This window comes from Mus caroli, chromosome 7, assembly GCF_900094665.2.
Source record: "Mus caroli chromosome 7, CAROLI_EIJ_v1.1, whole genome shotgun sequence".
NCBI lineage: Eukaryota > Metazoa > Chordata > Mammalia > Rodentia > Muridae > Mus > Mus caroli.
Window position 1 is genome coordinate 17,132,911 of NC_034576.1, and position 15,573 is coordinate 17,148,483.

Sequence of the window (15,573 nt, forward strand, 5' to 3'; positions counted from 1 at the left end):
CCNCAGGTCCCTCCATGTGTGCCGCAGTCCCTCTGGGTCCCTTTGTCTGTGTTGAACGGGTCTCTAGTTGCAGATGGGCAAGGAGTTGGTGAATGACAGACAGACACAACACAAGAGGTTGTGTAGAATCTGAATGTAATTTGTCAAGTTGAGCATCAAACTTTTTATACAGAAGAATAACAAGAAACCAGGGGAGATATATCCACCAAGTTACAGTGACACAATACAAAAGGAATGTATACATCAAAAGAAATTGAGGACCAGGCCGCTGCCACTAAGAAGGGAGCCAGGTGTAATGCTAGTCTATTGTTAAGCCCACCACCAGGGGTTCTTAGTAAATGCCTGATTTCTTTGGGCCTAGTAAAGAAACCTGTCTCAGGGGGATTCCCTAACTCTTTCATGGTAAACCCACCTATTTGCTAGGCCATTGTAAATTCCCTTGTCTGGGTAAGACTGGCTATTGTCTCAAGTAAACACTCTGCAGACCAGCCTTGAGCTATTCCAGCTCTGTTCTTTGTAATGCCTAATTAGTTTCACTGTCTCTACTAGAAGTAAATTTGAATGTTACTGGATAGGTAACATTCTCACTATATTCCTACTGAATTCCAACTTTGTCAGCTTCAAGGATTTTCTGGGACGTTGGAACACTGGTGAAGGCTTAGCTATGTCAGAATTCAATCTTTAAAAGGTACTTATAATAATATAATACTAAAAGAGAGCACATGGATCCATACACCAGACTAACATGGGGATAGGGTATGAGTATATGGGTTATGAGAAGCCAAATTTCCAGGAGGTGAGTTTCCGTGAAACTCTTTGCATCCTGAGTGCTCCCAGACCTCTTGGCCTGCCAAGCAAACTTCACTGGAGTGTGTGTAGCACATGTATACTCTGGTTGGTGGTTTAGTCCCTGGGAGCTCTGAGAGTACTGGTTGGTTCATATTGTTGTTCCTCCTATGGGGCGGCAAACCTTATGCTCCTTGTGTACTTTCTCTAGCTCCTCCATTGGGGACCCTGTGTTCAGTCCAGTGGTTGACTTTGAGCAGCCCTCTCTGTATTTGTCAGGTACTGGCTGAGCCTCTCAGGAAGTAGCTATCTCAGGTCTTGTCAGTAAGCACTTGTTGGCATACACACTAGTGTCTGGATTTGGTAAATGTATATAGGATGGATCCCCAGGTGGGGACAGTCTCTGGACAGCCTTTCCTTCAGTTTCTGCTCCAAAATATGTCTCTGTATCTCCTCCCATGTGTATATTATTCCCCCCTCTAAGATGGACTGAGGTATTCACACTTTAGTCTTACTTCTTCTTGAGTTTCATGTGGTCTATGAATTGTATTTTGGGTATTCTGAGTTTTGGGGCTCATATCCACTTATCTATGAGTGGGTACAATGTGTGTTCTTTTGTGATTTGGTTACCTTGCTCAGTATCATGTTTTCTAATTCCATCCATTTGCCTAAGAATTTCATGAATTCACTGTTTTAATAGCTGAGTAGTATTCCATTATGTAAATGTACCATATTTTCTGTATCCATTCCTCTGTTGAGAGACATCTGGGTTCATTCCAGATTCTGGCTATTATAAATATGGCTGCTAAGAACATAGAGCATTTATGTTGGAATTATTATATGTTTGAATATCTTCTGGGTATATGTACAGGAGTGTTATTGCTGGGCCCTCATGTATTACTATATCCAATTTTCTGAGGAACCATGAGACTGATTTCCAGAGTGGTTGCACTAGATTGTAAACCCACCAGCAGTGGCAGAGTGTTCCTTTTTCCCCACATTCTTGCCATTGTCTTCTGTCACCTGAGCTTTTGATCTTAGCCATTCTGACTGGTATAGGTGGTATCTTAGGGTTGTTTTGGTTTGCATTTCCCTGATGACTAAGGATGTTGAACACTTCTTTAGCTGCTTTTCAGTCATTCACTATTGTTCAGTTGAGAATTATTTGTTTAGCTCTGTACCCCCATTTTAATAGGGCTATCTGGTTCTCTGGAGTCTAACTTCTTGAGTTCTTTGTATATCTTGTAAATTAGCTCTCTGTCACATGTAGGATTGGTAAATATATATTTTCTAAATTGTTGGTTGCCAGTTTTTCCTATTGGCAGTGTCTTTTCCCTTAAAGAAGCTTTGCAAATTTATGAGGTCCCAGTTGTCAATTCTTGATCTTTGAGCATAAGCCATTGGTATTCTGCTCAGGAAAAATTTCCCTGTGCTCATGTTCTTCCCTACTTTCTCTTCTGTTAGTTTCAGTATATTTGGTTTTATGTGGAGTTACTTGAATCACTTTCACTTGAGCTTTGTACAAAAAATAAGAATGGTTAAATTTGCATTCTTCTACATGCTTTCAGCCAGTTCAACCAGCATCATTTGTTGAAAATGCTATCTTTTTCAAATGGATGCATTTGGCTCCTTTGTCAAAGATCAAGTGATCATAGGTATGTGGGTTCATTTCTGGGTCTTCAATTCTATTCCATTGATCTACCTGCCTGTCACTTTATCAATACCATGCAGTTTTTAATCATGATTGCTCTGTAGTACAGCTTGAGATCAGGGATGGTGATTTCCCCCAGAAGTTCTTTTATTGTTGAGTATAGTTTTCACTATCCTGTGTTTTTGGTTATTCCAAATAAATTTGAAAATTGCTCTTTCTAACTCTATGAAGAATTGGGTTGGAATTTGCATGGAGATTGCATTGAATCTGTAGATTAATTTTGGCAAGATGGACATTTTTTACTATATTAATAGTGTCAATCCATGGGCATGAGAGATCGTTCCATCTTCTAAGATCTTCTTCAATTTCCTTATTCAAAGACTTGAAGTTCTTGTCATAAAGATCTTTCCCTTGATTAGTAAGAGTCACACAAATGTATCATAGATTATTTGTGACTATTTTGAAGAGTGTCAATTGCCTAATTTCTTTCTCAGCCTCTTTACCTTTTCGCAGAAGAAGGCTACAGATTTATTTGAATTAATTTTATATCCAGCCACTTTGCTGAAGTTGTTTGTTGTGGGAACTAATAGGGGGTGGACAAGGGGCAGTCCAACCTGGGGGTCCCGGGGCCATACCCTGTAGCCCCCGGGGTTATGGGAGAGAGGGAAGAGGGAAGAGAGGTTCCTACACTGGTGAGAGTGAGCGCAGAGAACCTTGGCTGGAGCACAGGAAGGCCTTCCACAGGGAGATTAGAAGAATTTCTCTCATTAGGAGAAAGCCTATCCCATCCTCCAAGCACAGTGGGCCTTGATGAGCAGATACTGTCTATGGTTTTAGAACTTTATTGTAGAAGGCACGGGGAAAGAGAGAAGGTGAAAAGAGAGAGAGAGAGGAAAGGCTAGAGAGAAAGAGAGTAAGAGAGTGAAAGGAGAGGAGAGGAGAGAGGAGAAGACAAAGAGAGGAGTGAGAGAGCAGAGGTAAGAGAACAAATGAATGAGAGGAGTGAGAGAGCAAGGAGGGGCCTAACAGCCCCCTTTAAAGTGAGCTGCTATCTTTTCTGTTGCTAGGTAACTGGGGAGGAGTTTAGCCTGAAGGTCAGAGCTTGGGACATTGCCTATGTGACTTCTAGCTATGCTTCTCTTGTGGGGGCTCTGGGGGACGGTAACTTAGACAGGAGCCAGAGTTCTAGGTGCATGAGGGAATGCCTACCATGTCATGTAGGTGAAATATGATCATTCCAGGGTTCAGATCTCAGCTCGACTGGAGACCAGCCTGTCTGTGCATAGCCCAATGCCCCACAGTTTATCAGGTTTAGGAGTTCAGTGGTGGAATTTTGGGGTCACTTAATTATAGTATCATATCATCTGCAAATAGTGATATTTTGAATTCTTTCTTTTCAATTTGTATCCCTTTGGCCTCCTTTTGTTGTCTAACTGCCATAGCTAGGACTTCAAGTACTATATTGAATAGGTATGGAGAGTGGGCAGCCTTGTCTAGTCCCTTATTTTAGTGGTATTACTTAAGTTTCTCTATTTTGTTTGATGTTGGCTACTGATCTGCTGTATATTCAGGAAAATCTAAAAATACTACAAGAATGGCACATAGCTTTGATTTTTTTAACTTAATAATAACTCTGAGCCACTTTACTCATTTTTCCTTGACTTATAATCTGCCTGTCCTGATTTATTTGCATCTGTATAGAATATAGAGGCTTAGAAATTGGTGTTCCTTTTACTATATGAGGGAGATTCCAAGTTGTAGTATTTATAAATTGATGCCTTTTGCTTTTGTGTTATTTGTTTATAACACCCCGACTGCTGCAAGATCTTTGTCAATGTTCTTTTTCTGCCCATAATGATGCAATTTCAGTAGTAGTAGAAGTTACCATAATTTCTTGTGTTTCTATCAATGATAATTGATGAAAATTTAATTTTTCTTTCAGAATTAATTCAGAAACATTTTCTACGTTGCCCTTTAAGTTTTTATTGTTTGTGTGCTAAAAGGATTCATTCTAAGATATTATCTTCTCTCTGCTTAAGAATTCCTATGCCAAAATGAGTAGAAGTAAAATAACTAAAACACTATCCTGCTTCAGATCCAAATGATGTACATGTGAATCCTGAGATTTCTTTTCTATCAGAGCCAATTCTCTCTCGGTCTTAGCTGATAACCTTCTTGAACTATTTAAATCCTTATCACCTTTTAAGGTTTGAAATAAATTATTTATTTCCTTAACCATTAATTAATTAACTTATTTACTTTACACCCCGATCACACCTTCACCTCTTTCTCCCAGCCAATCTTCTTCCCTTTTCTTCCCCCCACATCTCCATCTCTCCTCAGAGAAGTGGGGGGGGGCACCTGTGAATATCAACCACTTTGGCATATGAAACTAGAATAGGACTAGGTGCATTTTCTTCTACTGAGGTCAGATAAGAAAGCTCAGTTAGGGGAAGTGGTCCAAAAGCTGGCAAGAGTATCATACTTCTATTCTATTCTATTCTATTCTATTCTATTCTATTCTATTCTATTCTATTCTATTCTATTCTATTCTATTCTGTTATTCATACAGTTCCTATCCTGATGTTGGGCCTTGTCCCTTCTCTCCTCTCAGTCTCACTGTTACATGTCTCTCCCATCATCATCCCCTTTCCACCTACTCAGAGAGAATACCCACTTGGGCACAACTCTACTCTGGTACATCCAGTCCAAGCAGGAATAAATGCATCTTCTTCCAGTGAGGCCCAACCTGGAAGTCTATCTAGAGGAAGGGGTTCCATTGAAAGACAACAGAGTCAGAGACAGCCCCTATTCCAATGGTTAGGGGGTCCATATTAATACCATGCTACACATCTCTTACAAGTATGTAGGGGCCTAGGTCCAACTTGTGCCTACTCTTTGGTTGGTAGCTCAGTCTCTGTGAGCTTCCATGGGCCCAAATTAGTTGACTATGTAGATCTCTTGTAGAGTCCTTGACCCTTCTGCCTTCCTCAATTCTATCCCCAACTCATCCATACAACTTACTGACCACTGCTTGGTGTTTGGCCGTGGATCTCCACATTTGTGTCCATTAATTTCTTGATGAAGCCTCTTAGGAAACAGATATTCCAGGCTCTTGCATTCAAGCATAGCAGAGTGTCATTAATAGTGTCAGGGGTCAGCTCTTTTATATGGGACAGGTATCAAATTGGGCCAGTCATTGTTTGGTCATTTCCTCAATCTATTCCATTGTTACCCCTGAACATCTGTAGGCACGAAATACTTTGAGTTGGAGGTTTTTCTGGGTGGGTTGATATCCCCCCTCTGCTGGGAGTTCCACCTGGCCACTGGAAGTGGCCACTTCAGCCTCCATATTTCCTGATGTAGGAATTTCAGTTAAGGTCATTCCCATAGGCTTCTCAGAGACTCCCTTGTTCCATATCTCCTGGTAGACTCAGAGATGTCCTGCATTGATTTCTGTTCTAACTCTAACCATTTTCTCATACCAACTTTCCCATAAGTAATCCCCTTACTCATTCTTATCTTCACCTTCTACCCGCCCAGTTTCCTCCCTCCTTCCACCTCCAGTGGCTATTTTGTTTTCTCTTCCTTCCCTGAGCTGTCCCTATTAATTAGTTTCTTTGGTTCTGTGGATTGTAACACAGAGTTAGCCTGTACTTTATAGCTAATGTTCACTTATAAGTGGGCACATACCACATGTGCCTTTTTGGGTTTGTGTTACCACACATAAGTTGTTATATTCTATACAAATTTTATGATGTCTTTGTTTTTAATGGATTACTTGTATTTCATTGTGTAAATGTACCACCTTTTCTTGATTCATTCTGCAGTTGAGAGACATCTAGGTTGTTTACAGTTTTTTGGAGAATGAATAGAAAGAAAAATAATTAAAATACGAGCTAACTTTGGATCCAAATGATCTACATGTGCATCTTTTTTCTTCTCTTTCAGAGCCATCTGTCTTACAGACTCAGCTAATTTTCTTGGACTGTGCTAGCCTTTTCATAACAGTGTAGATATGTGTTGTCTGCTGGTAGTCCTTGTATAGTAACTGGATTAACTAAATTTCATTTTCTATTGACCTTGGGCTTCCCTCTTCAGTCTCATCATGTGGTGGTGTGGTCGAGTCTTGTCTAAATTCCTCTGTGTCTGAGTATTTTTCTTATTTTTCACTTATAAATCTATTACTATAGAGGGCAAAATATGAAACAACAGATTAATAGTAATTGTAATTGCCATTATGTCAATCTCAATTATATTTACATTATGTATTGCTATTTTCAAGCCATCTAAGGCAACTATATATCGGGTCCTAGCACCTTATATTTTGGTATTTTCCATCCTTAAGTCTCTCTTTGAGGACTTTCCAGATGGTTTAACAAATCTGATGGCTTCTCAGGTTGTGTACCTCTGGCATATTTCTCTGTCCTGGTGCTTGTGCCAGGCATTGGTGTGCCAAATAGTGTTTTTTGAAAAACAAATCTCAATTTTACCAAAAATGTCTCAGAAGCCAGATGCTTGTTTGAGAGCCTGCAAAATAAGAGAAGCAGAGAAAGCACCTAGCTGACCTTCCTCCTCAGTTGACATTCCCCCAATAGAGAGTTCTCATTCTCTATGCCTTCACAAACCCTTTCAAATTGAATATGCCTCTACTCTTCCTGTGAGCATCTATAGCCATCCTCCTGACTCACTCTTAATCTAGTTTTTCTATGTTTACTCCCTGCCAACTGGTTTCTTGTTGTGACCCTTGACCTATGGTTGACTATACTTAATTCTGTTTAAAATAAACAGAAAGCTCTTGGACTAAAGTTGAGGTTGAACAGGAAAACTAGAAACAGGTTTTCCCAGTAAATAACAAAACCTCAGGGTTCAGAGTGTGATCAAAATCCTACCATAGTGCATAAATTTTCAGAAGCTCATCCTAAAAGGTGAGGAAGATTATGAGAATAAATCTTTCTACTGTCTGGATTCTCCTAAGTAAGACAACAACTTGAGAGCACTCTCAGTGTTTTTAGAAGAGAATGCACAGAACCAGACAGAGGCTCAGCTTCAGGAAGGACACAATGAAAAAGAAATTGTAAGGATAGATATGACAGTTTTCTTACATAAACTTAACCACTATCAAAATTTTCTGGAAACTGATGTTCTCAGCTATGATTTACCAGACCAAAAGAAAAAAAAATCAAGCAGGTGTTGATCAGTGATATAGTTCAATGGACATAGGCATTTGCATCATTGTCTGATAACATGAGACCCAATGAACTCAAAGTATCCTCTGAACTCAACATATGTTGTACCTACCTACCTACACACACTGTGACACACCCATGCACACGAACTCACACAATGTAATTTGTAAATAAGTGTAAAAAGTTAAAAAGTGAAGATATTTAGCATGGTATGCCCAAATTTACTAATATTTCAAATAAATCTAAGGGCATGCAGAGTACTATAAGAAAATAGTTTCATCCATAGGTATCAGATCATTTTCCAGGATACATTTTCTTAAAAAAATTTAAGACAAATCATAGTTCTCAGGATGCTACTACCCTAGTTGACAAGAAGAATGGCAGGTAAACAAATAACCTTGAAGTTGAAGTCAGCTATTGACTGGAACCACAAGAGGAAGAGAACAATAACAACAAAGAGGCAGAGAGTTAAGCTACAGGATGTGTAGGGAAAAGGTATGGGAGGCATCAACCCAATACTAATCTAGACTGAATTTTATCAAGTAATTCAAGGGCAGTGAATCAGAGCCATGCTGACACCTGAGTAGAGAGTACCATGTAGAAGAAATTAGCAGTGCAGAAACACAAAGTAGGATAGAGAGACACTAACCCATACAGTTAGGCTAACAATGAACTTACCTAGGCAGGATATAGGACTTCATATTACCAAAAGCACTGTAAATTATATGGATCTCTGTTTTTGTTTCTAGCATCTCTTTGGACATGTGAGCACCCTTCTCCCCATGCCAAGCTCACCATTGAATCAGTGCCGCCCAGCATTTCTGAAGGGGGAAGTGTTCTTCTACTGGTTAAAAATCTCCCCCAAAACCTTCTATCCCTTTTCTGGTACAAAGGAGTTATTGCAGTGAAGAAATTTGAGCTTGCCAGACACATAAAAGCCACAAATTCAAGTGTTCCAGGGCCTGCACACACTGGTCGCGAGACAGTATACAACAATGGATCCCTTCTGCTACAGGAAGTTATGCAGAATGATACTGGATTCTATACTCTACGAACTATGAGTACAGATCTGAAAGATGAAGTAGCACATGTGCAACTGTTCATGGACAGTAAGTGGTTCTCTGTGATTGTTTAATGCAGGGTGGGGCTTAGACACACAGGTTTGTCATGCCTATACTCTGCCTCCTTTCCCCCACTGCTGTGTCCCCATGCTATGCTTTAAGCACTTAGTGCAGAATACACATAGTGATGTCAAATATCCATAAATCAGACTATATTGTGTGACTCTCCTACTGCAGACTAACCCCTTTTTTGGGTCTCCTATCTGCATGAAACGGGTCTCTGTTTGCAGGTGGGCGAAGGAGTTGCCGAATGACAACAAATATGACACAAGAGAGCGTGTTGGATCTGAGTGTAATTTGTCAAATAGAGCATCAAACTTTTTATACAGAAGAATAACATGAAACCAAGCAAGACACATCCTCTAAGTTACAGTGACACAAAACAAAAGGAATGTATACATCAAAAGATGGCGGGGATCAGGCCGCATTTACCACTTAGAATGGTGGGGTAATGCTAGTATATTTTTAAACCCATCACCAGGGGTTCTTAGTAAATTATGCTGTTCCTTTGGGCCTAGTGAAGAAACCTGTCCCAGGGGGATTCCATAACTCTTTCCTGGTTACCCCACCTATTCGCTAGGCCATTGTGTATTCCCTTGTTTGGGTGAGACTCGGCTACTGTCCTAAGTAATCACTGTGCAGACTAGCCCTGAGCTATTCTAGCTCTGTTCTTTGTAATGCCTAATTAGTTTTGAAGTCTCTACTAGAAGTAAATTTGAATGTTACTGAATAGGTAACCTTCTTACTGAATTCCTACTGAGTTCCAAGCTCCTCTGCTTCAAGGATTTTCTAGGACATTGGGACACTGGTGGAGGCTCACCTATGTTAAATTCAATCTTTAAAGGCACTTATAATAAAACAATACTGAAAGAGAGCATACACCTTACTAACTTGGGTATAGGGTTTGAGTATACGGGCTACGAGAATGCCAAGGTTTCAGGAGGCTGTTTCCTTGAAACTCTTTGCCTAGTGACTGCCTCGAGGCCATTTGACCTCGACAGGCAGACTTCACTGGAGTGGGCGTAGCATTCTCCCTTGTACCAAACAAGTAATTGATAGAAAGCAACTCAGCTTAAGAAATCTGAGTGCCAAAAATCAGAGTTGTAGCTATGAAAATGAGGAAACCATTGCATTCTTACAGGCAAGTGAATACCAGGAAGCCCTGACCACAGTCAATGAACCAGGCTTAACCACAGGGGACCCTGGGGATCATTTGCAATGATATTATTCTTAATTTTTTCACTGCTTACAGGGAACCAGTGTTAGGCCAATAATATCAAACCGGGGTATTTATTAGTTCCAAGCTTCAGAGGTCTGTAAATATAATCTACAATCTCATGCAGATAAAATGAGGAGGGCTGCATACTGGTTTGCCACTTATGGTTTGCTCAGTGTGACCTGTTCTATTTTATCATACACCCATGGGTGTATGCAGTGGTCTGGATTCTGCAATATAAATATCCCATTAAACAATATATACTACAGGTAACCCCTGTAGTGTCATATTCAACTAGGCTTCCATATTTCAAAGGACACTAGCATGTGTCAAGATCACTTGAAGCCAGCCATTCTATTATCTGAAACTTTTCTAATACCTGAGTCTGCAAAGTTCAGACTTCTCCTTGCCCTCATTTGCCCCAATCCCATGGGCTGCAGGGCAGAGCAGCAGCACACCTATCAGCTGGAGTAGTGGTTAGCTGTAGCAATAAAGAAAATTGGGAAAACGTCACAAAGAGTCATCTCAAACTTAAGTGGACATGGGAGTATCTGAGGGCAGTGAGGATACACATACACACACACACACAGACACACAGACACACAGACACACACACACACACACACACATGTACACAGAGAAAGAGAGAATAGCAGAGAAATGATGCAATCAGTGTCCTTGGGAGAATAAAAGTCAAGTTGCTGGTATTCACCCGCATCTTTAGGCTGAGTGATAAATCTACTTACTAATGACAAAGATCATCTTCTTCCCACCAACCCAATGTTCACAATGATAATTTTTCTTTCTCTCTTTTTTTGTCTAGCATCCCTTTCTACTTGCTACCAACTTTCTCAAGTCAAAATTGAATCACTTCCTCAAAAAGTTGCTATAGGGAAAAGTGTTCTTCTTCTGGTTCACAATTTGCCTGAAGACTTTCAAGCATTTTTCTGGTACAAATCAGCATATAGAAGAGATACATATAAAATTGCAGAATACAGCAGAGCCATGGATGCCACCATTATGGGGAGTGCATACAGTTTAAGAGAGTTTATATACAACAATGGATCCATGCTGATAATTGATGTCACTGAGGATGATGCAGGATTCTTTATGCTAGAAATTTTAAGAAAAGATTTCAAGATTGAGAAAGCCCACATTCAACTCCATGTAAATAGTAAGTGACTCTCCTACTTTATACACTGAACTATCTAGGAGGAATTGGACCTACAGACTTTCCCATTGCATTTATCTCTACATTGAGGTTTTTGCACCTACTTCAATATACACATTGAGTAGACTAACTCCCTCTCTGTTGTATCACCATGTTGGGGCTTGGGCATTTAGTGCAGGACTCACATGGTAAAGAATAACTTCAATTGATCAGAATGCTTTATTTGACTTCACTATGCAGGTAACTTAACTCATGGTGGGTAATTCATCCCAAGGATATCAGACCCTGTCTATATTCTTGGGATTCTGTCCAGAAACTTGTCCTTGAGAATTATCATCAGAAACAATTAGTGCAACTAGTTGAGAAAACAGTGGTATACTCCCTTGTTACTGAGCAACGATAACATAGTTGGATAAGTTCATTGCCTACTAACTAACAGTCCTGATGGGCTTATTGGACTTATGGAAAGTCATGGTTGCCAGAGAGAGAAGGAAATGGACATTACTCTTCCTAAGAAATGTCTGTCAACTTGGGTCTAGCTCAGGGAATTCTTTTCTAGAGGTACATGACAATAGAATATGATCATCTGTATAGATCCCCAAGCCTGAGCTGCAGTTCACCTAGTTATTAATATGTGCACTATTGTGACACACAATCCATATTCAGAATAGTATTTATCTGAACCAGGAACTTACCTTTTAGCCTGGCTTCTACTTCTACCCCTAAAGATCAGGACGTCAGGGACACAGAGATTTTAGACATAATAGCTGGCTCCCATGTATGCTACTGTGCGAGTATATATATATATATATAGTGTGTGTGTGTGTGTGTGTGTGTGTGTGTGTGTGTGCGTGTGTATCTTTTATTTCCTTTGGAAGAGATATGGTAGCTGAGGGACATCACCTAGACAGAAGTTTAGGGAATCCCAGAAATCCCAGGGGTCACATAGAAAGATCCTCACACAGCTCATCAAGACGAACTGGGAGCATCATCTTGAAACTCTTCAAGGGACAATGGAGTCCCCCGCATCTTTTCAGGACTCAGCTTGATGTTACTAAAGGTGTGAAATTCCATACTTCATACCAATGTGTGAAATTCCATAAATCTTCTTTTGGTACTTTGTCTTGGGTCAGAATGCTGCCTGGTAGCTCCACTCAGAAGAGTTCTGTCCCTTTCCTCATGCATCACTCTGCTGGTCCAGTTTGGAGCACTCACAGGCACCGTTGTCCACTTCTTGCTACGATTAAAATTCCATGTTTGTAGAACTTTGAGATCAGTGGGTAGACAGTATCAGCAGTTGGGTTTGTGCTTCACAAAGGAAGCAAAGGGTCTCTTTTGGTGCTGACAGACCAAATCTAGGGCACGGTAGAAGTCAGCCCTGAGTTAAGTTGATGTCCTCTCAGGACATAGGGAGGCTTCTGAGTCTTTTTTTATGACAGCATGGTTTGGATAACTAAAATATAAAGAGAGAAGGGTAAAGCAACACTGGGCAGTACTAAGAGTGGAGTGGGGGAAAGCAGGGTTTTTTATTAGATATTTTCTTCATTTACATTTCAAATGCTTTCCCCAAATGGTATCCCCTACNCCCCCCCCCCCNCCCTGCTCCCCAACCCACTCACTCCTGCTTCCTGTCCTTGGTATTCTTCTGTACTGGGGCATATGATCTTCACAATACCAAGAGCCTCTCCCCCAATTGATGGCCGACTAGGCCATCCTCTGCTACATATGCAACTAGAGACAGCTCTGGGGGATACTGGTTTTGAACACAGATAAAACCATAGATCATGGTACTTTGGAGACTCCCCCTGCCTGGAAGGAGGCTCACTTAGAGAGGGAAAGTACAATGGAGTTCAGCAGCTGTGTTGGAGCTGAAGTTTCACAGAAGGAGGACACCCTTGTGGCCCCCTGCAAAGGGTACACCATTTGTAAGGAGCTCTGCTCACAGGTTGTCAGGGAAATGATAGTAGTTCGATCTGCTGTATAGATTCTCCTATAGGCAAAAGGACCTGAAAGAAGCCATGGGGTTTTAGACAAGAATAGAGAGAGTGAGACAGAAGCTGTTCAAGAAGCTCATCGTGAACATATATTTTAAGGATAGGCATGGAATTTTTCTTATGTAATGTTAATTTATTGTGTCCTGCATCCATTCACAAACACTGAGACATAGCCCTGCACAGCATTCACACACTAATTTGTAAATAAGTGTTAAAAGTCAAAACCATTACAAAAAGTTAGCACTTTATGCCCAGACATATATATATATATATATATATATATATATATATATATATATATATATATGTGTGTGTGTGTGTGTGTGTGTGTGTGTGTGTGCGCACATATACATATATATTTATATACATACATATGTATACTTATAAAACTTTTATATATTTAAATATATGTGTGTGTGTGTGTGCGCACATATACATATATATTTATATACATACATATGTATACTTATAAAACTTTTATATATTTACATATGTATGGGGAGAGTCATAATGGATGCTATAACTGCATTCATTGATTGATTCATTCATTATCTAGACACATGTGATTATTTTTCTAGCCTGTATTTCCTTAAAATATAAAACAAATCCCAATTCTTATATGTCCCAGACGCAGTTGATGGAAAAATAGCCAGTAAAGACAGGTAGAAACTGAAATCATGTGATTGGAACCAAAAGAATTACAGAAGAGAACAACAACAATAATAAAAAACAATAACAAAGAGTAGCTGAGTGTAGGGACAAAGATTAGTGGTGCATCACTCCAACACCATTCTATGCTGGAAGATATCAGAGAATTGATGACAGTGAGCCAAAACCATGTTGACACCCAAGTAGAGAGCACCATGCAGACAATATCACAAGTAGAGGGACACAAAGTAGATCAGGAAGACACTTCCTCCACAGTTAGGCTTTACAATGAGCACTCCACAGGACACAGGGACTCATCTTAAAAATACTCAATGGTCACAATAAACACGATTCTCTTTCTTTACCTTTAGGCTTTGTTCCAAACTCCAAGGACTCTGGCTCCACTGCAAGTCTCAGTATAGAATCAGTGCCACCCAGCATTGCTGAAGGGGAAAGTGTTCTTCTACTGGTTCACAATCTCCCAAAAAATCTTCTATCCCTTTTCTGGTACAAAGGGGTGATTGCAGAGGAGAAATCTGAGCTCATACAACACATAATAGCCACAAGTTCAAGCTTGCCAGGGCCTGCACACAGTGGTCGAGAAACAGTGTACAGCAATGGATCCCTGCTCCTCCAGAGGGTCATGCACAATGATACTGGATTCTATACTCTACGAACTATGAGTACAGATCTGAAAGATGAAATAGCCCATGTGCAACTCCAGCTGGACAGTAAGTGGTTCTCTGTGATTGTTCATTGCTGGGTGGGGCTCAGACTCACAGGATTGTCATGATTGTACTGTGTCTACTTCCCCACTGCACTGTGTTCCCATGTTGGGGTTTGAGCACTTAGTGTATGACATACAGGGTGGAGCCAATCAGATTTTATTTTCTGACTCTTTCCTGTAATAAAGAAGTTATTGAAGGAAAGCAACTCAGCTTTAGTTGTCAGAGTCTTCCAAGAATCAGAGTTGAAGCCAAGCATATGAGGAGACCATTACATTCTCACAGTGAAATAAGTACCAAGAAGCTCTAATCACAGTAATCTGACCCCAAGCTTAACCACGGGTGACCCTGGGGTTCATTTGCCATGACTGCACCCTTACTTTTCTCAGTGCTTAGAGGGAACCAGGATTTTAGATTCATATAAAACTAGGGTATTTATTAGGTCCAAGCATCAGAGGTCTGTAAATATAATCTACAATCTCATGCAGACGAAAGGAATTGTGACGCTTACTGGCTTAGTACTCATGGATTGTTCAGGCTGGTATGTTTCCTTCTATCTCCCAGAACTGATAGCAGAGGGGTGGATTTTCTTGCAGTGGTTTGGACCCTGCACTATCAATATACAATTACACATTATATTGCTGGCTTTCCCAGAGTCCAATCCTGTTCTGGCATATTAAACTATCGTTTCCGTTTTCCAAAATACTCTAGTTTGTTTCACCTTGACATACAGTCAGCCATTCTAGTCTTTGAACCTTTTCTAATACTTGAGCCTGCCAAGAAAATCAGATCTTCTTACCCTCTTTCCGCCCCAGTTCCATGGGGTGCAGGGCAGAGTAGCAAGCATGTGTATTAGGGAAATTTAATGGCTGGCTATATCTATAAAGTAGATTGGAACAAAATTTACAAAGTATTCAGGGGAGATATCATCACAAATTTCATTGGGCATGAGTGTACCCAGTGTCTGACTGAGGGGAATGAAGAGGCGGCCATGGGAAAAAAACATAGAGAGAAAGAGAAGAGAGAGAGAGGGAGAGGGGGGAGAGAGGGAGGAAGAGAGGGAGAGGGAGAG

At 40.4% G+C, this 15,573-nt stretch overlaps 1 protein-coding gene across 1 annotated transcript in view; it reads left to right on the top strand.

Moving 5' to 3' along the window:
• LOC110297395 (carcinoembryonic antigen-related cell adhesion molecule 5-like) overlaps positions 1-15,573 on the top strand; it is a 39,041-nt gene that overhangs the window by 21,339 nt on the left and 2,129 nt on the right. Inside the window, exons 3-5 of the mRNA XM_021166141.1 lie at positions 8,376-8,735; positions 10,787-11,137; positions 14,148-14,507. Of these exons, the coding sequence (XP_021021800.1) occupies positions 8,376-8,735; positions 10,787-11,137; positions 14,148-14,507 (1,071 nt within the window). The remainder of the gene's footprint in view (positions 1-8,375; positions 8,736-10,786; positions 11,138-14,147; positions 14,508-15,573) is intronic.